The 27,374-nt window shown below is 39.8% G+C and overlaps 1 protein-coding gene across 2 annotated transcripts in view; it reads right to left on the bottom strand.

Annotated features, from left to right (window-relative positions):
• Nucleotides 1-27,171, bottom strand: part of SHISA9 (shisa family member 9) — a 178,737-nt gene extending 151,566 nt beyond the window's left edge. Inside the window, exons 1-3 of one of the 2 annotated variants that reach the window (XM_040079114.2) lie at nucleotides 27,090-27,171; nucleotides 25,624-26,223; nucleotides 18,238-18,365 (exon numbers count right to left, since the gene is read on the bottom strand). In XM_040079114.2, coding sequence (XP_039935048.1) covers nucleotides 18,238-18,365; nucleotides 25,624-26,147 — 652 coding nt within the window. In that variant the 5' untranslated portion in view covers nucleotides 26,148-26,223; nucleotides 27,090-27,171. Of the gene's footprint in view, nucleotides 1-18,237; nucleotides 18,366-25,623; nucleotides 26,275-27,089 lie in introns of those variants that run through there. The other variant, XM_040079113.1, reaches the window with a different exon arrangement.
• Between the last annotated feature and the right edge of the window lie 203 nt (nucleotides 27,172-27,374).

Consider the following 27,374-nt stretch of genomic DNA (forward strand, 5'->3'; position numbering starts at 1 on the left):
TACCAGTATGTCAAGATTGTTTTTTAAAAAAGGCATTAAAGACTGCTGATAGTTTGGTTTTGGTTTTGGTTTTTTTGTTTGTTTGTGGTTTTTGGTTGGTTGGTTGGGTTTTTTTTGGTTGAGTTGCATATCCCTGTCCTGCGTATGCAATATTTACAGTTGTCATTAATGACTGTCCATAACTAAAGAAAAAGCTGAAGAGACTTTTGTATTTTCACAATGTGCTTTGTAGCAACCTCAAAGTTATACCATCCTGGCTCTTAGAGTTAAAGCACTTCCTGGGGCTGCTGCTCCAAGGACACTGTCCTTGATACCCTGTTGTTCTTCCCTGTAAAAGGGCTGCAATCCCTGGTGCTCACTGCAGTTCCTAAAAGGGTGGCACAGCTCCAGCCATTTAAAGGAACTTCTGACTAACTGCACCCAAGTTCCTGGTCCTTCTCACCCCAAGGCATGCAGGAATGGGCCTGACAATCTCTTCCATAGTTTGGATACCATGCACTACCAAAAACTGGTCCACATCCTGGCCAGGAGCAATATTACAGAGCAAAATAAAAACTGTCAGTCTCCTGCTGGTTGTGTATAGAATTGTGAGAGCCTCATGCAAGTGATTTGCTGCACTGGGTATGTCAACATGGTTTTTGAAGTATATTTGTGTAGGCAAAATCCAAATATAAGGCACCCCAAATTAAGGCAAACAATAACTGTGCCATACCAAACTACCACAGACTCACTCTTTGTGTTATGCTATATACATGCCACATTTTCTGTGGAATTACCAGCAAAAAGGAATAATTTCAACATTTTTTTAAATTAATTAGTTCTGTGAACCACCCTGTATACTATTTATTCTCTATCTTCCAGGAATCAAAGTAACTACTGAAAATCCTTGAACATTATTTTATTCTCAAGAGACAGACTATTCATCTGGTATGTAGCTGGCAAATGCTTTTAGGAAAAGCTTAAAGTTTAGGAATATCAGAATAGATCTCCTAGAATAATTTGACAAAGGCATGTGAGTTGATCAGTCATGCACAGATGTTCAGGAAATCAACAATATCCTGAATCTCACAGCCATATATGCAATACGAATGTATTTGTTGTGTGCATACATTTACCTACAAAAAAAAAAAAGAAATTGAGAAAAATAAAATAGCTTTGAAAATGTAGCCATGTCTCTCTTAATTCAGATCTTGGCTTCACTGCTGAAACTTCCAAATGTGTAGCTGGAGGAAGGGAGAAACAGGAATTTCTGAGGTACACATTTGTCCAGTAGGAACTAGATGGAACTGTCAGCTTATTACACATGGACCATTGAACACCAAGCAAACACTACTCCCTCCTGCACATTTGCAGTGTCTGTGGATTTCCTCATATAGTTACTTATCCTATTAGCTTAAGGGAAAGCTCTAATTGTATTCACATGAAAGCAAAATCTTCAGTATATGCTCTTTCCATTAGTATTCTTTTCCTTTTTCCTATTATCACTTAGGGTTTAACAGAACTCTTAGGATTATTTTACACTTTGAGTTTGTATTATTATATGATACCAAAGGAATTAAAGAAAAAATTAAACAAGTATTTATTTAAAAAAAAAAAAAAGTCACTAAAATCTGCCTCTTAGTACAGAAACATAGCAGCAGTTTGGCTTCACAGCCCACATGCTGACTATAGGAGCTATTGGGTAAAATTATAGGACTTGGATATTACAGAGGGTATCTGGATAGATCACAGATCTAATGGAACTAATTTCTCCTTTAAATCCATGAACCCACCCAGTCCATGCCACTCAGAGGTGGTCTGAGATGGAGGCAGGCCAGTGTGAACACATTGCTGTGGATCACAGCTCTCCCCATTCACTTTTCCCTTTCTCCCCCCGGCAAGGGAATTTAGCATGCGATTGCTCTAGCCCATTGGAACAACGGGGAGAGCAGAAAGCACCAGGACTCCACCTTGCCAAGAGCCCAGGGACTCCGTCAGCCCGCACAGAGCCACTTCCCCCGAGTAACAGCTCCCCCTGAAATGCAGTCCATCGATAAAGCTAACGTGCTTCTGTTTAAAAAACCTATTTTCTTCAGTAAGACAGAGTGTATTAAATTAAACATTTGCTAATAAATACACTCACCCCTGTTTTGGCAAGTCTGTCTGCTTAAGAGAATAGGTTACTGACACTATTAAGAAACTGGGAAACTCATTTCTTTCCAGATTATTTAATGCTCAAAGGATTGTAGTGGCACATAGTTTAGGCTGCAGACTTACAAACTGGCCACACTATGACTGCATTTAAACTGAGGATCCACAAGCACCATTTTCTATTTCATCATCCAGTCTCTTAAAGCTTTTTTGTTTCCCTCCAGCAGTAAAGCAATGCCTACATCTACTGTCAATGCCTATATCCATTTCAGTAGTAGACTTTTTTGTTCTTACGGTCTGATTTTATACCTGATTGTTGAACTACCAATGCTAACTAAGCTGATTTCTTCAGTGAATTAAATAAAAATTAATAAATTAGCCTTGGAAATAATTTGACACTTTTAAAATATTATAATACTCTTATTTTAAGCTTTATGGATATTGGAAAACTTAAGGTTTCTCACCCTAAAATGAGCTCCTGTTTAGTACCAACTCCTAATTTTTTTGAAGTGATTATTTTAATAACTGTGTTAACCTGGAGTTGCAAGGAAACTGGAAAGTGTTCTCTAGTCAGCAACCATGATCCTGGCAAAGTGCCAGGATGTTTGTGACCTCTAGAAATCCTTAAGGTTTTGATCAGCATTTTCTTATCCCCAATACTCTGTTGTTTCTGTTTTAAATTACATTTCAGCGTCGCCAGTGTAGGTGATGATGTTAAGGTGAATGATACAACAGATTGTTACAAGCATCCTTGGATTATGAGATGGGAATATCTTGACTTTCTAAACAATGATAGTGTTTATTGTATTATAGTTCTGAAATTATTTTAGTATTATGCTGATACAAATTACAGTGTTGTACATCAAGCATATTTTTTTAAGATCCAGTGAATGGAATTCAAAGACTGTCAAAGGCAAGGAAAGACAATACCTGACTGTCCTCGGGTTTTGTATCAGGATGAGAATGCTATTGTAACCTTCACATTATGTTGCACTAAATCCTAAAATTGGAAGATACAAATTTCTTGACTTTTCTGTGCCTGTAGAGTTAATAGTTACCATCATTATAAAGCATTGTAAATAATGGGTGAAAAGATCACACTGCTGCTGCTAAAATACATTTGTTTGCTTCAAAATGTGCAGTGAGTTCACCCAGGGCCTCTCGTGATTGTAACTGCAGAGTATAACAGAAAATTCATCTCTCAGAAGGCACTTTTTGTTTATATATTCATAAAAAGATTCTTTCCCCACTAACACTTTAAAGCAAGTTGATAGCAAGACAAGGATTGCTTCCACAGCTGAGCAAAAATCCTCCAATGTCAGTGCTGCACTGAGTGCATAACGTGCTATGCATGTTACATATTGCACAGCACATGGGGGATACGATCGATGCATGCTGCTGTGTAAACTGTGGCAGCTTAAACACACTTTGTGTGCAAATGGCCTAAATTCAGAAATTTGAAGTGGAATGTCATATTCCACTGTAGAGCACATATAGACTTGCAGGTATCCTGAAGTAATAGACTTGCAGGTATCCTGAAGTAATAAGAACGTTAAAATATGTAAGAAAACACGATTGTTTGTTTAAAAACTCCATATTTGTTATTCTAAGTCAAGTAGCACAACTTCAAGGTTTTAAAAATTCATAACACTTTTTCAGCTAGAGTTGGTGTTGAAGCTGAGACAAACATATGCTGTCTTTTCCCATATCACCTTTATGGATCCTTATGCTGCAATGACATTTTAACAAGAAGCTGTTTTCTTCCATGAATTTATAAGTGCTTTCATTGATTTTTTTAATTAATGGTGACCTCTAAACAAATATGATTTTTTTTCTGTAAACTACAGAGCATTACATAAATTTTTATATGGGTGATCACTTCCAGAACCCAATGTCAGGTATTAACTATTTCATTTCATCTCTTCTGCCAGGATTTCTCTAGAATGCTTGCCTTGTCACCAAAGTGGCATAGCTTCATTACAACTGTCAGGCACAGAAAGGCAGAATCACAAACATGAAGGCAAGAAAAGCTTTGAGGGGCAAGAAAGAGACTGGGAGAGAGAGTGCTGAAACAGTGGCATCATCCATGAGCTGCTCTGTGTGGTGTGGAGAACGAGACTTTGCCTGGCCTGCTGGCTCAGTCAGTATTACATTGGATATATGATGATGTTGGTTTTCAGGCTTATTTTTGCTTGCTCATATTCTGATATTATTGAACTGTGGCTTAAAAAGAAAAATATAATATAGCTATTATCGTAACCTCTACTGAACGAGTTAAGTTGATCAAGGTCAGAATCCAGGTAATTTTATGCATGTGAACACTGAGTGTTCTGCAGGTCTCTGTTCAGAAAGTTCAGTGGGCTGTGCAGGCTGCTCCAGGTGTATCGCACTACCTAGCTCTGAAATTTTGAAACCTTTTTTAAAAAGCAGTCCCTGGAACATCTTAAATAGAACTGACTCTTTCCATGTGCCTTCTGACATCTCCTTTGTGAAATGTGGCTCTTCATTGTCATCTTCCTTTGACAGCTTCTCTCATCTCGTATGTTCAATACATCCGCTCTGAGCAATTTACCTTTTCATCTGGCATTCCTTTATGTTAAGGCTATGCTGATCCTCATTCGTGAATTGGATCTGCCAGGCTTGCTGATATCGGATCCTGCAGTTTGCCAACCCTCGTTTGCTCTGCCTGCTGGTGATAGCAGTGCACACCACTTCAGACAGCAGTGGCAGCAGCAATCTATGCAAGCCAGTTGTTGGTATCTGAACATAAATATGATAATGCTGTAGTGCTGGACCACAGCCAGCTCTGCTCTGGCTTCTGCAACACTGTTCTACGATATGGAGCACAAAGATAATCTGATGCTCAGAGGTATTCAGCTTGCAGGCAGGCAAAAAAGCTCAGGTTTGCTTAAATGGCTACAGCTCCAGCTGTAAAGCCTGATCATTTCTTATATGGAGGGGGTGTCCGGAACTGCTTCAACATAAGAATTATGTACATTTTTTAGTCCTCAGCACTATGTAAAAAAGCTCTCCACATCTTAATCAGGGGATAGCTGGCGAGAATGACAGTTAGGAGCTTTCACTGACAGCAAATCCACAGGACAGAGCAAGCAGTCTGCATGCTGCCCAGTTATCTCACACAGGTCAAGTCTAGGGAAATCCATGGCTGCAAGTTACTATGAGAATATTTCAAAAGGATTCTTCAGAGGATGGAGTATTGGCCATGACATCCTGACTGCCAGGATTCAGTCAGGCGTGTGATGTTGGACTATGACATGCATATGTTTTAGCTTCAATTTACTGGGCTGGTAATTTAGATTAAATTATTCCTCTTCTGTTAATTCCTTCCAAGCTGACAAGACTTGTCAGGATCTATATGAGAAGAGCTTTCTTAAAGTTACCAGCTCATGGTCACCAACTTGCAGGGTGCACTGATCTCAAACTCTAAATAAGCTACAGGTATATGAGGGAAGTTAATCCATTCCTTCGTACAGAGATTTCCCACGGCGAAACATGCACTTAGGACTTTGCCCTTTGTAATTTGCTACTTAGCCTCAGGTTGCTTTACACCTTTGCATCCTTGAAGCTGTGCAGTACCTTCCTTCCCAAGAGTGTCACAAGCCATAAGGGAGGATTAATGCAGCTTTTAAACTCCATTAACTATTGCAAGTATTTTCCACTTGGAAGCTTCTAGCACACACTTAATATCATGTAAAGTAGAAATCAAAATAATTAGCAGCTAATAAACCGTCTGCCAAGTTTTGAGCTTGTGTTTGCCTCCATGATCTGGCCTTCTGACATATCCTGACTTCTTCCAGACTTTCCTGGACAATTAATTTAGACACTGCAAAGCAGGCAGACATGTTTCTGAGAAGTAAGTTCTTTGATCCACATGGAAAAGGATGTACCATAGATTATTCTATCCTTCTTCTCTTGTTTTCCTAGCATTCCCAGACTTTGATGACTAGATCTCAATGTTTGATGATTACAGGCTCTCAGAGCAGCATCTCAATACTTATGTGATTTATGGATCCAAACTTTGTGCTGCTAACAAAGCCCTGTAGCATTTTATTGCACTCACTAAATAACTCAAAGTTTGTTGTTCTTAAAAGAGAACAAGAGTAATGTAATTTTTATTTTGTCTCACTGTCTGTTACTCTCTCTAGCTTTTAACTCCTTTGCCCTTTTTGGTGTTATTGAGATCTCAAGGATGAGATGTTTCTACAGCTGTTAGGAAAACAAATGGCTGAATGGAGACAAAAGGCTGAACCACAGTCTTTATAATTGTTTGCTTGGCTTTTTCTGCCTGTTGATCAGTCATGATATGTAACCCAGGATGGGAAACTCTGAAAAAATCAGAGATTATTCTTTGGCCAAATAAAATCAGGGAACACAAGAGGAACCTGAGGAACTGCATGTGGGTTACTGAGATGCAGAGGGGCTGAGGGGAGAGGCACAATCCTCCCTCCTCCTGATGAACAGACACAAGAGATGGTAAAGAGGAAAGGGAAGCTTTAGTGTCACTCCAGTGGACAATTTCAGCAGAGTTAAGCACTAAGTTACAGAGACCAGATTTTCATGGACCATTTGTCTTCCTTTCTAAAAATGTTTGGATGATTTTGACGTTTATAAAATTTGAAAATCTTTTCTTGTGCATAGGGCAGATAGGTGATTCACACTTCACAGCATAGCTCTAGTTCTTTGTCCCTGGTTCCAGAAACATCTTCATCTATCTCCCTGTGTTTGTAGACATGATGGAAAAGGTGTCACCAAGGAAATAAAGTGTAGCTTGCAAATAAATATTTCAAAGCAGATTTTCACAAGGAATGTTAATGGCTCTAAAATGCTAGACTATGACAATACGAGATCATCATATAATAAAGTGTGTCATTTGTATGTGTTTGAAAGGAACCCTCAGTACTGCTGCCCTTTACTGTAATTTTCTTACTCTGAGAGGAAATAAACCTTATATATTTGCATAAAGTTATTTAGACCTCGTTAAGAGAAACATAGGATCGGTTAGAAAAAAATTAGACACCTAATTATTAGATTAGTGCATAAAATTATTAATACAATGAACAAAATGTAGAAAGAGACAGCTTAATAATATAAATTGTATTTTATACGCTTATCCTCTATATCTGCTAAAATTTGGACATTTTCAAAGAAGCATAAACAATTTTACTTTTAATCTTCTTAAGGATTCAGAAGTTTCTGATATTTGTTACTGGTTTTGCTACAAACATTTTTATCCAGACTTAGTGCCTGGTCTCTCCATCACCACAATAATACCTTTGCATGATTAAGGTAAAATTTGAGTTTACTGACTGATGCAAAAACCTGTAGACACAAGATTAATCCCAGAAACATAGTAAAGAGATGGCTTTAAAAGTGAATTAGGTCTTAAATAGACCTTGATTCTAGTTAAACATTTAGGAAGAAATCCCCTGCAAATATCTCATCCCTTCTCATTTTCTATGGATTCTTGAAGATCTTTTCTGGGTTTAACTGTTTCTGAGAGAAATTATTCTTTTTCACAGACCTCATTTCTTAAGTGGAGACCCTTTAGCAAGGAGGAAAGGCAAGAATCCAAGAAAAGGAAGTGTTAAAATTGTGGGAATGACGTTATTAATCGTTAATGTAAATAATTTTTCTTTAAAAATCCTTATAGGAGTTCATTTAACTAAATAAAGCCTTTAATGGTAATTTCATTACAGAGCTATGACTAGAAGCTTGAAACTGTTCTAACCAAAGTGATGGTCAGGTTTGTTTTTCACAAGTGATAATGATTGTTTCCTCATAAAATCAATGGCTGTTCAGAAATTAACTTGAAACTTTAACAAGAATCTGGATTACTATAGGAGGAATGCAGTTTTCCAACCTTAGAGCTTTGAAAAAATGATAAATAGTTTAAACCGCTGTTATAAATGCAAATTATATTCTTTAAACTGGAGTTAGTCATTTGATGAGGTAGAGGGAAAAAACACATCTCTTTTTTGGAACCTTTTTATAAAATACCATCTCATTCTTTTTAACACAAGAATTCATCTATTCATTTGCTTCTGAAGGTAAGAGAATATTGTCTCACACGGCCAAACCCCCCAGCAAGAGCAGCAGAACCAGCCAGGCTGTTCTTGACCAACACCCCTTTGTTCACTTGGACCCCTCAATACTTGGAGGGGCCTCTGTGAAACAAATCCACAGTGCTCAGTGCCCTACTCACACAACATTCCAGAAAAATTTCCTACCATTTACATAAGGGAAAGCTGCCACCTGTGACTGTATTTTGTGCCAGGGTTCAGTGGTTGGGGATTCAGTGTTGGCACAAACTCTCCAAGGGGCTTGTTCCGCCCACTGGGGGTGACAACAGTCGTTCAACTACAGCAGCTGTGCTGCCAAAGGGCACGAGCATGAAAGGGGAGCACAAGAAGTTCCCTTGCCCCTGTGTGCCAAGGGCATGGACTTGTTCCTCATTTGCAGATGCCCAAAATTCCCTAAAATCAGAACAGAAATGGAAAGCACATCTGGCTGAAAACTCCTTCTAGCCTCCTGGCTGCTCAAAACACTTCTCAGGTGGGTCCAATTTGGTAAATTATTTCATCGTTTTCACTGCACTTTTCCTAACTTCTATTGCTCTTGGCACTGAAGATTTTTCCTCTTCCAACGCTGAACTGTTTAAGTTGTGTGGGTTTTTTTCTTTCTTGCAAAGCTGTAAGATAAACTTCCTGCATATCCCTTTATCTCTCTCCTTACTCCAGATTAACAACAAAAACACAATTCCCCTCAATAAAGTATATATGAGGTCCTAAGTGAATTGTAGTGCCTCTGGGTAAAATCCTTGAGCCATTAAAGAGGATGAGAGCTTTACTAGGACTTCCAACCTATCAGAATTTAATCTAATTGGCATAAACTGGCCATTACTCTAAGCACTGCCAAAATCCTGTGTTTGTTGCAAGGCTCAGAGACTGTTCCTACCCCCACATCAGAGTCACACCCACAACCATTCTGTGCTCCAGGGCTGGAATCGCTGGTTTGCAGTCCCCTGCTGATAAATGAAATGCTGGTGGGCATTCTCAGCACTTTCTGTGTGGTGGCATTCTTTGCTGTGCTGGCCAGGAGGGCTGGCTGCAGGCTTCCAACAATCCAACCCAGCAGCATCAATCAGTGTTTGAGCAGCTCCTCACAGCCAGCAGAAGGGACAGCAATAGGAAGCACAAGGTTCAGTATGGGTAAAGAATGTGCTGAGAGAAAATAATAAAGCCATTTGAAAATGATCAGATTAGCCCTTGAAGAGCAAGGGTATACATGGCAAAGGCTGGGGTTTTTTTCTTGGCTGGTGCTGTGGAGTGTAAAGGGTGAAGTAACACTATGAAAACAAACTTTTCAGGGTAAGAACTGATCTGCTTTTGAGTTTATTGTGGACCCTTCCAACTTAACAAGTGCTAACTCAAGGTCCAAACTTTGTTATGCACATTCTCTTTTTGTATTCTTATGGCTATGTATAGATAGCTATTTATCAAATGTGTATTTCCTCTAATTGACAAGGAGTGAATGGTGAACGGAAATTGGATTATTTTGGATTATGTTGCAAATTCATTAGAGATTCAGAAGTTAGTATAGTTACAGCCTTAAGCTTGGGTGAACATGGTGCTTAAATGTATGAGCTGAAACCAAAATTATGTTACTGAAGGAATCTTAAAAACTCTTTAGATGTGATAACTAACTTGTGTTCAAGATTAAATTCAAATCCACATTCTAATCATCTGGGAATTATTATCAATCCAGTTTTGTAGCATGGTTCCAGAGATTTTTTCCCAACTATTTTTTCTATTATAAAAATCAACAAAAAAGTTAGTTCATAAATATTCAACACATTCAGTTCCCTTCTTGACTTTATCTTGTGATAATAAAACTGGAATCAGAGCCAATATGTACATTTCAAGGAGATTTCTAATGTAAAGCAGAGAACATAGAACAAAGTGCTGAAAATCATCTGTGATTGAAACTGTAGATTGAAGTTGGTCTTCCAAGTCTCTCCCTGAGTAGCATCTCACAATTGCATCATAATATTGGGATTTGTATTCATAAGCTCTTTAATGTATGCAGCCAACCTCTTCTTCTTTATTGTGTAACCACTGCACTGATTCTGCTTGGGAAAGTTGGGATGACTGATTGAAAAATTAGGAGGGAATTGATTTCATAGAATGTTATATTTCTGATGAGAGCATTTTAACATCTAAAATACAGTATCAAAGTTCTGCACAGCCAAAATGATAAAAAGTTATCTTTATAGCTGTGGATATACCAGTTTAATGCTTGCACCTGCGTATGCGGATAGAACGGATCTGTTTCTGAATTTACATTTTTGTCATTTTTGTTACAAGTCTACAACTGTTGAGACAAAATATCAAGGTGGGAGTTCAAGGATTTAGAGAGATGATTAAGCTCTTAAGTCAACAGTTAAGAACAATATTGTTTTGGCATGAAAAACGCGAACATAGTTTGTGTGAGGGCAAACCAACAATGAAAGCAAAAGGTAGTTTTTGTTTGCTTTTCAGTGAAGTGACTCTTATCACACTAAAAAATAAGGCGTATCAGTCTCTATCCTTCTTCACTTTGATGAGCACAAATCTTGCAGAATACAATCATAAAAAGGTTGTGTGGATCATTTTGGGGGGGTTTCAAACATGATTCCTACTAGTTTGGCAGGGTTTTCTGTACTAGTTTTTGACATCAAGAATCCCAGTGACATGAAAGATTACAACAGGCATGAAGCACTGATGATTGATATTGCTGACAGCTGTGGTTAGTAGTGGGAATAGTTGGCATTGGAAGTTACTCAACAATGAAAATACTGTTATTTGGTGTGCCTGTCCGATGATTTAATACATAAATTTAATATATAAAATACAATTTTGTATATTAAATTCCGTAGTATAGAATAGGAATAGCACCTCATTAACTGTTAAGTAAAATTTAGATTGCAAAGCAAAAGTGAAATCACAAGGGAAACACATCACTGTTTTCCAAAGATATTGAACTTTTCATTTTGTAGATGGTAAATACATCCCTGCATCATCGGGCAACATTTCAAAGTACAACTCTGCACCCCAATGACAGCAAAATGAGTCTCATCTTTCAGATGTGTTATTGAAGTCTGCTGGTGTGTGACTCAAAGCTGCTATATAACAGTCTAGTACAGCAATGCTCTCTTTTGTCATGCCAATACTTTTATTTTATTAAATAATCATTCTGCCTTTTAACTGCAGTATAAAATGCAAAAATATTTTCTTATATTTTTCTTAATAATTTTATTGCCGTAATGTTAATTCTTGCAATAAAGGATAATGTCAGTGACTGACTGTATTTCTCCCAAATACATTTTACATTGATGAATATGTTTATTAAGATATGTCAAATGATTTCTCTGAATTAAAAGCTGAATGGAAGTAAATGATAGGATGCAAGGCAGTAATCTAATCTCATTGTTCTTATTGTACAATAAATGAAGAAAGAGCAAAAACTTGACTGTGCAATTCTAATGGAAATCCTTATATGCAGCAGAGCTTATGAAGACCTCCCCAACACAACTCAAACCTAAAATTGCACGTAGAATCCGTAACAGTCTCATAGAATTACCAATAAAATCTAACAAGAAATATTTTAGAACAAAGAGACCTACTGAACACATGGAATGATATTAAGTTCATGGTTTGATTTTATTACAAACCAAATTCCTCAGTCCCATTCATACAAAATTTTATATTTATTGTTGCTTTTGCTTTCCATTTTTTTTTTCATTTGCCAGATTAAGCAAACAGCATGATTCCAAAGGTATGGAATTAACTGTTTGGTAGGGGCAATGCCAGAGTTCTGACATAGTACACTTCGTGAAGATTGGTGTAGTTATAAATAAATAGATATTGTGTATGATATACGGTAACATTTTTTAAATCATCCTGTTTTTAAAAAATATAATTGATGAAATCTACCAACAGTCAGTGACAAATGAGATATTTAATTTGTTCTATGTTTTGTCTTTCCTAAACAACCCCAGAATCTCTCATTCTCAGGTTGTAATTAACTTCCTTGAAAATATTCATTGGTGTTTCAAGAAGTTTCAGGGCGTCTTCTCATAAATCAGCATCATGCATCTGAATTAAATCTGAATGTAAATTAGAAACGTTTTATATTAATGATTGTGCGGCTAAACACACATTCAGAACTCATTAACCATTACTGTCTTTCAGTGACTGAGTTGCAAGAGGAATGCATTTTCAGACTCTATATTTATATGGGAAATTTGATTTCCAGCATGGAAGCTCTGGATATCTGGAATGCATTGCTATAGCTGTAGTTATATTAACAAAAATTCTATCACTAATTTGCTAATGCTTTGAAGTTGTACTTGTAGCAAGATTTCAGTTTAAGTCAGTAAGTAGAAATTCATTTAAAGGTTAAAAAAACTCTCAAGATAGCTATGACAAAGCAGCTTGCAGCTTCTAAACTCAATCAGAACTTATATCTAAATATACAACGTTTCTTTTGACATGGCTGGTGATAGTAGTGTGGGCTTTTACTTGGATGATTATTTTGTAAAATGTATCATTTAAATGTGGACTTTGTCCTCTTTGCTGTGCATTACAATCAGAATGCCATAAACAGCTCTCTCCCAGGGTTAACTGAAAGGTAAACTTGTGTTTAGCTCAAGAATTTAATCTAAATTAGCAGATTGTTTTAGTGTTAAGGTGTTTCCTGTATAGATCACATAAACCCCAGTAAAATGAGTTTTTCACACCAGCAGTGAAGAATAAGGCTTTAAATGTAAGCAGGTTCCCAGTACTGCTGACTACAGCCCCCTCTGTCACAGCACTGTAGGCTCCTGTGCACTCAGGACATCCTCCAGTTTAGCTGGACAGTTCATTCTCGTTCTTCACTGTCTTGGAGCACTCCATCAGCAATACTTATTCACTCCTTCTGTTAATCTGCTCTATCTTTTTCTTGCCTGAAAACTTACTGTTGTTATCCATCTTTCTACTCATAGAACATGGCCCTGTCTCCACAGCTCAGCTTTTCAGTCTCTTCCTTCCAAGTGAGCAGATTAACAACCAGCTAAAGTTTATGAAGAAAACAGTGCAATTCCTCTGGGCTAGACCCATGCACAAAGCCAAGCCTAAAAAAGCATTTCACTGTAATCAAACAACCCAGACACAGAAGCCAAACAATGTTATTTGCTCAGTCCTTTGCATTTTGCAGCCCTCTGTCCAAACAAGGAGTTTGGTGGGGTTGCAAGGCCCCTGCCACCAGAAGCACAACCTTACAGTGATGCTGCACATCCTCAACAACCACTTCTTCAATATCGTGCAATTAACTGTCCAACAGTTACTGTGTGAGCAAATCAGTTCTCATGTTTGATATGCTCCATGAGCTTTACATTTTGAACAGGACTTCTCTGTATAGAAGTTCCTTAGTAAGTCCTCCTGCTTATTTCCAATGACCAACAGCAGGAATTATATTTCGGCAATGCAAGACAATGAATTATCTGATTTAAACATGTTATGTATGTAGAACATAAAAATAAATAGTTTGCCAAAGACAATGACCAAAAAAAGCTTATTCACTAGTGATGAAAGATCGAAAAATATTCTTGTAAATTCTATTTTCACAGTGTCAAACTAGTCAAAGTTTCTGTCACTGGAAAACACAGGCTGAGATTCTGTGAACAGAAATGGGGAGAAGAACAGGGATATGCAATACAGAATTTTTAATCCAATGTACAAGGACTTAAAAAAATACCCATCTATTTAAATACCTACTGTCTCAACACAGAAATAAAGAAAAAACAAAAGTTAACTTATCATAAGGCACGAGTTATAGAGATGGTATAGCTTTGTATTCAGCATTAGCATTTGTTGTTAGTCAGTATCCAGGACAACTGACAATCAAATGCAGCGGCAAACACAACTCTGAATATATTTTTTAAAAGGTCATTTTAATCAAACGTGCTGCAAATCTTTAGCCAGTATTAAAACTGGCCATTTGAAACAGTGCAACGTTTCTTTCTTTGAATCATGTGTTTAAAATCTACTTTTTAAAAGTTAAATTCAAAATAAAGAAATAATTTGTACATGTCAAACTAACTAAAAGCAGTTTTCATCTTTAAAAGCTCCTTAATCTATAATTGGCTTCCTTTTAAAATCACCTTTACCTTGGGAGCCTGCATAAATTGTTTGAATTTACTAGTGCAAGGCTGGTTCTTGGGAAAGAGTAACAGAGCTTTTACTGATCATTAGGAAAAGTGACTGTGAATTGCACCAACTGAAGTATTTTTTCACTCTGCTATCATAGATCATGAATCAGAAATAATAGCAGTAATCACGTTTCAGAAATGAGGATGTAGCTATGAAGCCTCCTAACTCCCACTCCAGCAGTGTTAGAATCCCAACAAGTTAAATAAATCCCTTGCTTCTAACACAATAGGTAGAAAAAGGGGAAAAAAAAAAAACCAAAAAAAAAACACCACCAAAACAAGAAGAGAAAAGAATACCTTGAATGCTGCTGCTTTGTTAAGATTCCATAAAGTCAGAGGTCAAAACAACTCTGCAGAAAAGTTTGCTTTTGGTTTGATGTTTTCAACATAATTTTCTACTTTCTTTTATTTAACATCTCATGTTAGAAGTCTCGAATGCTGCATTTTGATAGATATCTGCTGCCTGTTTACAAAGCACCAGTACATTCTAATGTGTACGAATGAAGGGGAATAATAGAAAAGGAATCCCTAAGGAAAACACAGTACTGGAAGAAAATTATGACAACAACCACTAAGGACAAAATGGCTTTTACTAAAAATCATCTAGGTTATCTGAAATCACATGTGCAAAGAAAAAAACTGTGGTTTTCAGGAACCTCCAAAATGTCTGTTCTTTTCTGAATATCAAAAAAGAAGGGACAAGAAACTGAGTAAACTTCAAGACTCTGAAAAGAGCTTTTGGCCTTCTACTGGCCTGTGAGCTCTGGCAAATAGCTGCAGGCATCAGAGAGAATCCTTGTCCTCTGGTAACAAACAGTCCAGAAACAGAAACACACTCATTTTCAGTGTCAGAGATCATGTGAAGTTTGTCATTTTGACAAAAGAGCTTCCCTTCACAAAACACTTTCAGAACGTGTTGGCAACATCAGCAAAATGTTTTCAAGAGGACAGAAAGAGCAAATGAACATTCAAATTAGAACATTTTTAATAATGTTTGGCTTTCAACAGCTTGTCTGAAAGACACAGTATGGAAGGGCTATGTAATGACTAAGAAGTTCCTCCTGCCCTCTTCATATTTATGGATCAATGTGAGAAGTACACTAGCCTCAAGTATTTAAGTCTCATTATGAGATGGCAAGTAGATAGAAAGTGGTAACTTAGAAAACTTTAAAAACAAGTATTAAAGTTTATGATGCAATTATTTTACACAATTTCATTTTCTCTGTATAAGTAAACATCTGGAATAGAATTTCTATGAAAGCTGTGATTCAGTTTGGTTTATCTGGTTATTTAAGAGTACTCTGAAAAAGCTTGACATTTTTCCAGCCATGGTACTAGGAAATACTTCACTGCCAAAGCTTCTGTCTGTAATATCCACTCTTGCACTGTTTCACAACTTCCCAATAAAATTCTGGTCTGCTAAGATACTGACCTTGGAAAATTTGTCTTAACAGTTTTGTATTTATATAAAGATTTTTTTCCTGTGCCATAAATGCACATTTTCAGCAGATTTCAATCACTTGTGATGTTGTGGCTAATTCTAGTAGTTCATTTAGTCATGTCTTACATGAGTTTATGAGAATAAAATGGCAACAAATACAGAACACCAATCCATTTGCTATGAAGCAAATGTATGCAATATTGGTTACAAAATGTCTTGAGTAATTTCACCACTTGAAGCTTTGCACTTCACAATCTAAAATTATTGACTTAATGCATCAAGTTGATTAAAAACTGAAACAATTACCATCAGAGCTGCTGGCTTCTGGGGTTTCCTTCTGTAGCAGGAATGCCTGAGATGCATAAGAAGCACTGTTGGGACTGCCCCTCTACATGACCCAAAAGGTCAGGACAGCTCCAAAGCAGTAGCAGTGCTTCTGTGTTGTAAATTGTGGTGGTGCAAGAGCTGCTTCACATATAATTCTTCCCTCTGTGCCAGAGGGCCATACTCTGAGACAGAGGTGGTATGGATGGCTGGGGTCGGCATAAATCAATGTCCCATTAAATGTGTATTTTTTTTTTCTTCCTTGCTGCAGTACCTATGTGGCTCTGAGTTGCAGTTATATGAAAGAGGTCCTAGAAGCAAAGCTTAAATCTGGATTCAAATCTGACAAACAATGAGTTTAAAGTCTTGCTGTGTTATGTTGTATATTGTAGTATATACAAAGAGTTTTAAGCAAAATATCTCAGTGTGATCATTACAAAAATCTAGATAAAATCAATGCAGCAAGAACCCTTTTATTTTCTGGCTCCTTCATTAGCTGGGATTTTGAATAAACACTTCACACATGAGAGAAAATAATAGACCCAAATCTCATCACTATTTGGTACTGTTCCTTCCAACATGGTCATGGGAAGGATCAGACACGGAGCTGATACACAGAGCACAGAGATGCAGTGCACATCCTCATCCTCACCAACCCTGCAGGGTGTTAGAGCACATCTGACTGAGGGAGCAGCCTAGGTTCCCCTCCAGAAGTGGTGTTTTTACACAGGGAGGGTGTGTGCTTCCCTCTCTGCACTGCACATCTGCAGAGCCCCGGGTGGGAGCTCTTTGCTGGAGAGCAGGGCAGACAGATGAGGTGTCACACGACGAGGTGTCACATCTCCCTGGAGGTGGCACCTTTATTGGAGGGCACAGCTTTAATTCTCTCCCATTGCTCTGTAAGAATGCACATAAGGAGTGGCCATCAACCTCTGCCACAAAGCAGGCACCAGCAGTGCAGGCAGCACATGGAGCTGCTCTTTCTCCCATTGTCTGTACAACCTTACACAAAAAAAGCACCAATAACTGCACAATGCAGTCCAAATAAAACTCCAAATATAAGCAAACTTTCTTTCTGTAGTTAAGGAAAAGATGAGTGCACACACTTTAAACGTTTCAAAATACAAATGCCAATGCAGTAGAAGCATATTTGTAGTAAAATGCACATCTACACTGATCTACAGCACGGAAAAAAGCCACCCACTGCCTAAAAATCCAAACTTTCCTGAATTACACCTTTTACTTTTATAAAGATATTGAACTTCATTTTGTAAATATATACATAATTTAAACATGTATATATGTATATTTTTAAGATATAGCTGAATATAAGTTACATAAATAAGTACCCAAATTAAAGTTGTAGTGGCATTGTTTATCACAAGAAGAACATGTATCTGAACATGAGAAAAATCTGTAGTATGCTCTAATAGAGACTGGGAAATAAGTTGTCTAGGACTTCAGAACCACTTGAAATGTCACCATTTCTCATCTGAAGCTCCAAGGTTCACTTTTTTCTTGCCTTCAGTAGCATAAACACGTAACAGCAGATACACAATAAAAATATTATGTAAAACTTAAAATAATAATCTTCTCATCTTCCCCTGAGAAAATGAAAACCACATACAACTTGATGCTATCCAAGGAAGTATTAAATTATTATACCAGTGGATATGATCTAACAGCCTAATGAGTGCACTTTGCTGCATACAGCCCTATGAAACATATTGTTAAATTCAGCTGTAACCACAACTTGCATTTTGGTATAACAAAACACAGAATAAGGCAAAGGCTGATGAGATGAGCAAAAACAACAGGTAGAAGAAGACAAAGATACAAAACTAATATTAGTCAACCAAGAAAACTAATTTAAATATAATAACTAATTTTTCTATTCAAAAATTATTTTTCTCACTGTTGCACTAATCTGCAGTAGGAAACTAAGTTTTCCTGATTCTGAGAAAATGAATATTTCTAATTTGCAAAAACCCTTGTACTGTTGATCCTCATTTGACATTCAGCAATATTTGTTTCATAATGCTCTTTTCAGTGCCAACATTTCAGCTACTGATAAAGTTAAAATGCAACTTACGTAAGTTATTTGGAGGAGGTCTGGTCTCCATGTTTTCATAATGCTGCACGTGTACTACAATGTTTAGATCTCTTTCCATGTGATCTGTTGTACAAGGACCTTGAGGTCGCATAACATCAGCGAGAGCCCTGAAAACCAAACAAAACCAGAATGAATCTGCAAAATCTGTAAGACATTAACAATATGTTCCAGGATCTATTTCAGTTTGCGATGCAGTCGATCATGTCTGCTGGAGAAACCAGCCCCCTTCACAGTAAATGCAGGGAAGTAAATTCATTGTGAGACTTCACACCTAGGGCTCTTTTTAGGTTGTCTTACTGTGCTAGAAGTAAAACACAGCAACACATTAAGTTCTTTAGGTATCTTGGCTTTGGAGGAACATAATTTAAACTCCTTGAGCCTTGTTGAGTTCTGCCACTGCATGTGCTCAGTAATATTATTGCCATCTTGGTTAAGCTGAGTACCTCAGCGCCTAGCCCATGGCTACACCTTTCACAAACTGCTTATCTTCACACCTAGCTTACTAATTTCAAAGGAAATTCTCAAACATGCATTTGCAATTAGATCACACAACACAGTGGTCTTCACAGTTTTTATTCAAAAATGTCACTCAAGTTGAAAAGTCATATAACTTCCATGCAGAAATCCAGTGACCAGGGATTTAAGGATTTCTCATCCAGACGGGGAGATCGAAAAAGTCTTTTTCTAACTTCTGTGAGTGTCCTAGTCTTTGCCATAGAGCAAAGCCTGCACAGGAACACTCCCTGCTCCTTTGAAGGCAGTTCGGAAACAGGATGAAAGCTTTGTGCCAGCAAAGAGGGAGTAAGCAAAGGTTCCTCAGTGAGGCCAGGCCCAGCCTGGTGCTGCCCAGCCTGCTGCTGGCTGCAGGTTTGCCCTGCAGGGCTGCAGGCAGTCTGACAGACTCATCCTGTGCTGGTCACTGTGTGAGGACCAGTCCACTGCCAGGTGTCCTGCTGAGGGTAAGGCCATCCTTAGGCACACGGATAAACACACACACCTGCATCAGCCCAGTGGAGACAGAGTTCCTGACCAAGATTTAAGCCCTGAAACTCCCAGCATAGCAATATCTAACTGAGTCTGTGAGCGTGTGCTGTTTTGCCAGAGTTCCATAGGATCAGGATTAGCCCTTAGCTATGTGCCAGAACCACCTGCTGAACTACTGTGCTCTAGGAAATAATTGGCCCACCTGCAGAAGCTGTTGCCTCAGGCAAAGGAAAGCTGTAGTTCTGTCACCAGTATCTTCAGGGTTCAGTGCAAATGTTTTCTATTCAGGTCAATGCATCATGGACCATTATTCACCTCCTTTTTGTTTTATTGTTTTTAATTTTTAGACCTCTTGAGCAATTTTTTAAGGGTGTGGACACATTTTCTGGGCACTATGCCCAGTTTAGTTTAGTTTTCTGCAAAATTTATATATAGAGTCCCAGATAATGCATCAAGAAATACTAGTTTGTAAACTAATAAATAAATAAATAAATAAACACATTCCTTGGTGAAAGCCATGGCAAGTGCCATCTAGCTCTTCCACTGCACTTCTGTGAATTATGATTTCTCAGTCAAGCAGCACTATGCTTTTAAATACCAAAAGTAGGTAAATTCATCTAAGTTACAGAGGGAAATCCTAAACTGGATTGTGCTTTCAGATTTCTAGAACATTGCTTGGATACACAGCTGTACCGTACTGATATTTTCTTGCACTTATGACTAACATTATGTTATTAAAATATTAGTTACAGTTGTGATCAACACGTTAGAGAATACTCTGTTGATCCTGGAAAAGGTCAGAAGACAGTAACCACATGATTAATGGTATCAGAGTAATGCTCCCATTTGAAGCAGTGCTTATACAGCAGAAATAGCAGAGTTGGCCTACATAGCAGAATAATAAAAATTCAACAGAATAGGTCTCACAAAGACATGTGGAAATGAGGCAAAAGAAAAGCATTACAATTTAACAATTTAAAAAACAATTTAAAATAAGTGGGGACCAAAACCATTAATATCTAGTGAATTTATGCAAATATGTTTCTATACAGAGGAAATTATTGACATCAATATTAATTCTAGTTCCAGAGGCGGCTGGACACATTTCTGGGAAGAGAAAGAAAGTAAATGAAAGTTTCTAACTCCAGTGTGGGAGTTAAAACTGTGAGATGTAAGTATTTCCCAACTTTGTGAGAGTGGGTTTTCAGAAATCCTTTCCTCATTTCTCTTCATCTGCTGGTAAATATTGTTTGCTGAAGACTTTAAATAGCACCCTGTATAATGGCAGGTGAATTACTGCCTTTCCATGAAAATTTTAAGTTTTCTGCCAGTTCAGGGTGGCTTTTTCAAATGGCTTTCAAGGAATTATCTGCCCAATTCCTTCTTCTGTATTAAGAAAAGATGAACTACTCACCATCAAGTTTTGTTTTTAATAACAGAGCACCTATACTGTGTTAGCTAAGGCTGTACAATCTTCTCAGGGCAGAATAGCTCGTATAACTGAGAGCATGTCCTTATTCTCCACTGGTGTCAGAGAGAGTTTAAAATGTGCAGCAGCTTCAGTATCACTGAAGTACAAAGGAAATGCTGTACCTGCATTTTGTTCTTTTAGGGATTTGCCCATATAATGAAATGGATAAAGGGAGGCTTGTTCACCAGCACATGACAAAATCCTTGAACAGATGTTTGCTTTGAAAAATTCCACATAGGCCAGGAGACTTTTAAAATGCCTTCATGCATTTGTCTCACCTAAATATAGTCGATAGATTTTGTTCATTATCTGAAGAAATTGTTGTAGAAAGTCCCATTGGAAAGTTAAACTTACAGAGAGGGTCTTTACCTATACCAATGATATATTGGATGATTTTTTTTAAGAAAATGCAAAGTGCAAGATAACCTTCTAATCAGGGAGCAGTATTATTAAGATCTGTGCAGTGATATTGATTGTAGTATTACAAAAGTGGAGAAGTGTTACCTACATAGGAGTTCATGGCCCAGAACTATCCAAGTATCACAAAACTTCAGCATTTCTTTTGCCATAAGATAGATAGATAGATAGATAGATAGTTAGATAGATAGATAGATAGATAGATAGATAGATAGATAGATAGATAGATAGATAGATAGATTTGTTGTTGTTGTTGTTGTTGTTGTTGTTGTTGGCTATGTAATACTGGTTTGAGGTGTTATAAAGCATGTGGAGCCAGGCATTTCCCTTACGGGTACAAACTGAAAGAAGCTGAAAGACAGGTTATTTCATGAAAGACCACTTGTCGTATTTTGCCTCCAAAACTGGGTCAAAACCCATAAGGGAAATAATTTCACACATAGGATTCAGGATTTGGGCAAGTCAGGCTATTTTTGGTCCCAATTACATATCTTTTAAATGATCAATAAAAGACTTCACTCTTGAGCTCAGCACTAGTCACTTTCTTCCTTGTGAAGGAAGAAAGAGCTCAGATGGTTCACAATATTTGGAAGACTGCTAACACACTGTCAGAAGCACTGTTTTAAAAAACAGGAGTTACAGCATAAGAGCATGATTGTAAACATTGTCCTTTCAGTTCTTGGTTTGTTTGCACATTCTCCAAAAGGATTAAGAAAGAAGACAGAGGTGCACTTGTATTTACAGAATAATCTCCTCTATGCAACAGAGGTAAAGTTTTTTTCATTTTCTATTCATTTTTGAGAGAGAATTCTCCACTTGAACTGATGGAGCCTGGCAGGCCCATTGGTGTCATCTCAAGCAGCAAGAAGTGCTGCCCTCATATGCCTAACAAAGCTCCTGGTCTGCTTCAGCAGGCAGATCAAATCTGTGTCCTCTCATGCACGGCACTGCCACATTCCCTCCCTCTGCCATAGCTCCCTCCTACAGCATCTGATTTCCTTATTCTCCTCAAAAACAGGAGGGGACAGGACGAGCTACTTGGATACTACTATCACTGCTTAGTCTTGGACACTGTAGCTGAAGGGAATACTCATCTCCTTTTAACATCAAGGAACAAATTTTAAAATGAGGAGAAACAAAACACGTGATGTCTAAAATGAAATACACCATGCAGAGTTAATTCTGTACTCCCCTCTCCATGTTCATCTTCCAGATTTACAGTTCTGTGCCAACAGAAAGAAAATGTCAACAGTGCCATACCTGGCACTGTTTCCTCAAACCGAAAGGAAGTAACAAGCTCTCTAACCAAGGACAAGTTTTGACTTTTTTTCTAAAGAGTCTTTGAAGAGAGATTTTTTCCTAAGGATTAGGAAAATATAGACACTTTTTCCTAAGGATTTTTTTTTCACTCATTAAAAATATTTCCACTATGCTTTTTTCATTGTCAAATATTTCACGAAAATTCAGTGAAGTTAATGGAGTGTTCTTGATTTTTTTTGCTATAGTAGTAAACAAAAACAAGTAAAGAAAGTTTTCTTTATTAAAATTGTACCACTCTTACACACACCAGTGTCTTACTTCAACTGACTGCAAGATGAAGTAATGCAAGGAATTAAAAAGTGTGGCACAGTTTGGCTTCCTGTCTAGAAGTCAATGTTCTTATTCCCACATGTCAGGTCTCTGTTCATATTTTTAAGGATTTTTAGTAAATCAAAACTGGAAATATATCACTTACATCAGTTGTAGTCAGTTGTTCACTTTTCTTTAAAAATCAGCCCCCATTAAAAAAAAAAATCAGTTTCCATTATGCATTGTCTTTTTTGATAAGCAGTAGTATCCTTTTCCTAGGTGAATTTGTTCATAAAAAGGAAGGGGATTCAAATGTTTCATGTAGCCATTGGTTAGGCAAGGGAAAGGAGACTATCTTAGTTAAGGAAATAGATGACAAATCTTTCTCTGTGTGTTTCTTGCTGCCAGCCAAAATGGAGTAACACTTCGTACTTTTCCTTTGGCCTACCTAACACTCTTGATGCATTAAACTTCTGCTTATTAATAAGGTTCAGTATAGCAAAAAAACATAGGAGGTGTTCTGTTTTGTTTTGTTTTTCTGATATTGTAGTGATGTTACAAAAGAAGGTGACTATGAACACAGCCTACATATTATATCAGTTGTTGGTACTATTAACTGTTTGAACAGATAAATTATTTTTTAAGCATTGCAGCCTTTTTTCAGAACGTTAGTAGTGTAAAATGAGCTAGAATGGAATATTTTAAACACTCACTTGAGGGCTATAGGGTTACTTCAATTCTTCACTCAATGAATATATTTATAGATTGCCATAGGGATTTACAAATCTAATTCCTTTTCAAATTAATGTTAAACTCATTCCACAATAGGACTAAGAGAGAAAAAAAGAAAAAAAGAAAAAAGAAAAAAGAAAAAAAAAAAAGGGGGGGGAAAAAAAAAAAGCTATAGCTCTTCTTTTTCAGAACATGACTAGCTATTATGTGTACTGAGTGGGTGACTGTTTTTCCATGTGATCATGACTTTCCAAGTTTCTATATAATCCTGCCTTGAACAGCTTCACGTACAAGATCACAGACGCTGTTAAGTAATCAAGGTAACAGACGACCTTTGCTAAGACCCACTTCAAAAACCTAATCTTTATGCATACATGACTGAAGGATATCAGAATGATGTTCCAATCCCCCATAATTCTACTTCCATAAACTGAGACAGAATATCCTTTCAGAATACTTCACACCTGTACTTTAGGTAGCAAATATTTCTACTCACAGAAGCAGGACCTATTTAAGCCATAATTTGAAGGGATGGCTATAACTTCACTCTTCTGGGCTCTGTGACTGTTACGAGTCCTCTTTATTTTGCCTGCACAAATACACTATAGAGAGACTGAAGCTAGGGAGAGATTTTTGCAAACAAGCTCTGTAGATTAATTAAACAACAACAACAAAAAAAAAAAAATTGGGACCCATGTATTGTTTTTCTCAATTTATATTCAAAATGTCTAAAGGATTATCATACCCTCCTCATCAAAAGCCGTCTTTGCAGAAGTATTACTGACACACACTGTTGACTAATATTTCTGCAATGTGCTTTTTTCCTCAGTAGTAAAGCATATCCATATCAGCCAGCTTACAAATAGCAAATAATAGCTCATGGACTGGTGATGCATTTTCAGGAGTATTTCTGTGACTTTCTCTGTTCATTTCAGGATAAACAGATAATCAAAAAGTCATGCAGAAACTTCAGTAAAAATGAGGCTCCAGGTGTTGAGTTGATCTCTTGGACTGTCTTTCAAAGGATGACTCTTCATCTAAACCTTTGAGATTGTGAGCTACAGCACTAGCAGTCGGGCAAGAGGAAGTTTTCTGCCACACTGCACATCCAGTAGAAGGTATCCTCCCCTTGCATTTCAGCACTAAAGTTGCCCAATATGCTGGGATCTATTTAGACTCTTTAATGGATCTGTTTGCCTTTTTTTAATGCCTTTCCCCCATCTGCTTTACTTTCATGTGCCTGGGATTAGCATAAAGAATCAGACAGGCTGCAAACTTGACAAATGTGTTATGCCTTGATTTTGAACTGCTGTGACAATCTGGATTTGGAATATGTTGTTAAAGACACTGGGCTCTGTCCCGAGTTGCCCACCTGCCTATCCACCACTAGGCAGCCAGGATCTGGAGTAGATGGTACACAGCATGCCTAACTCTAGGTGGGGGAGATTCTCTTTGATATAACTCAGCCATTACACCGTGGAGACAGAGTTAGAACACACACACACGGATGAGGCAAGACTTTCATATTCCATTTTTTACCTCTCAACAGTAACTGAAAAAATGTTAAGAAATTCTACAATAGCTTTTTCTTTTTGTGTCTTCCTCTTCCCTTCCACCCTGACTCATTTTCACAGCTTAGAAATTTTACAAATAGCTCACACACTTGCAAAGGCTGGAGGAGTAGGGAAGGTCCTGCCAAAACCATTTTGCAGCTGGAGAGGGAGGGTGAGATGGCATTTGTTTACATCCTTCTGTTGAGAAGTAAAAACATTTTCCAATCTTTGCAACTGTTGGAAGAGGGAACGCATCAGGCTTTCTATAATTCAGTGTTGCTGGTTTCAGATTTTTTTTTTTTTTCCTATTTATGCACAGTATATCTGGGTACACTTGCTGGATCTTGTTAGGGAGAGGGTCAGGCACTGCAGATAAAAATGGACTACTATCTGTCTGTGCAGACTCCACAATTATCCCTAGTCTTCCTCAATATGCATGTTCTGTGATAACCCGGGCTGGGAGCACCACAGGAGCTCTGCTCAGCAAAGTTGGTCTCTCTCGGTCACCTCGCAGGGGAATGCAGCCTGCCTGGCAGGAGTTGTTTGTTTGGCAGGGACACGCGGGCTCCTCTCTCCTCCCTAGGGGCTGGGCAGGAGGTCGGGGGGAAGGGGACCCTGCTGCCTGGCACTCAGCCTTACCTGGACATGTGCTCCCGCTGGGGTCTGTGTGCCTTCTCCAGCCCTAGTTTGGTGAAGATCCCCACCAGCACCATGACTGCTACAACCCCACAGATGATGTAGACAATAAGGTTGGTTTTATCCCGGGTAGGGTCGTGCAGAGGGTCGTCTATGCGGGAAGGAGGCTTCCCAGTGTTCATCCACAACGGCGTCTCATAGTTTGTGCAGGTGCTTTGATCCAGCCTCGTCTTCTTGAACTTGCAGCAAAACCTGAAGCCACAAGTGCCACAGCAGAAGATGAACTCCCCCGAGCTGCAGTTAAAGGGGGGGTCCCACTGCCCCATCACGTCAAAGTAGCCCCTGCAGAAGTCTGGGGTGGGAGGTGGCTCGGAGGGGTCTATCTGTTCCCCGAGGCTGGAGTGGTTTCCTCCCGAGAGCACCACAAAGCTCCCCAGCTGCTGGCCAGCTTTCTCCTGAGCCCGACACACCAGCGTGAGAAGGTCCGCCACCAAGTAGCCGAAGAGCAGCCGAATAAAGCCTTCCATTCTGCCTCCCAGCCCCGGCTCAGCGATGCTGCTGCCGCCGCCGCTCGAGCTGCTGGATGCTGCGCTGCGCCAGGAGCTGAACATAAAGGGGCTCCGTCAGGGGCCGGGCGTCCGCTCAGCCCGCGCTCGCCTCCAGCACCACGGACAGCCCCGAACGGGCCGGGCAGGGTCCGCAGCCCCGCGCAGGGTCCGCAGCCCGGCCCCGCTCCGCTCCGCTCCGGAGCAGCGAGCGCACGGCACTTGTGGAGCGGAGTGCGCGTGAGAGGGAGCGCGGGAGGAGGAGGAGGAGGGGGAGGAGGAGGAGGAAGAGGAGGACCGAGGGGTGGAGGTGGCGGCGGCGTGCGGGGCACCGCGCCGGGCTGGCGAGAGGGGCGTGGAGGGGCCGCCAAGCGGGAGAGCTGAGGCGAGGGCGCTGCAGGGGCGGGAGGAGGAGAGAGGGCGAGCGAGGAGCCTCCCCCCGCAGCCCGGGGCCAGCGCGGGGCGCCGGGGGCACCCACCTTCCGCTCCCCCGCGGGGCCCGGCGCGCTCTCTCGCACAACTCCCTCAGACACCCGCGGCGCCCGCCGAGCCCCGCCCGGGGCCGGGCTGCCAGGGCAGGGCGCGGGCGGCTGGACGGACCCGCCGCGGCATCCAGCCGCCGGGGAAGGGAGATGCGCCGCGGCGGGCGGGCGAGCGCGGTGCCAGCGCGGAGAGCCCAGCCCGTCCTCTGAGGCCGCGGGAAGCTGCGTGCCAGAGACGGAGCTGCCCGTCCGCCTGTCCCCTCCGGGCAGCCCCGCTGAGGGGCCGGCGACTTCTCCCTTTATCCCTCCCTCTCTCTCTCTATATCTTCCTTTCTCTCCTCCTCCCTCCCAGCCCCTCTGTGGGGCTCTCCCTCCTCGCATCAGCCCCGCCGCAGAGCCGACCCCCGCCTCGCCCCCTCACCCGCTCCCCTCCATCCCTTACATAAGAGACTTCCCGCCCCGGCGGGCGCTCCCCACAGGTGCGTCTCCAAAAGCGCGGGAGCTGCTCCTCGTCCCCTGCGTCCCTCAGCCCGCCCCGCGCCGAGCGGGGTCGGGGGCAGCCGGGCTGGGCTGGCCCGGGCGAGCCGGGGGCAGCTCCGCGGCAGGAGAGCTCCTCTGCCGATAAGTAGAGCGCACCTTCTCCCGGGAACTCCTCTCCGAGCGCTCTCCGGAGACGCACTCACCTGCGAGGCAAAGGCAGGTGCCGCGGGCGGAGCGGCGCCCGTGG

Source organism: Hirundo rustica, chromosome 15 (genome assembly GCF_015227805.2).
Source record: "Hirundo rustica isolate bHirRus1 chromosome 15, bHirRus1.pri.v3, whole genome shotgun sequence".
Lineage (NCBI taxonomy): Eukaryota > Metazoa > Chordata > Aves > Passeriformes > Hirundinidae > Hirundo > Hirundo rustica.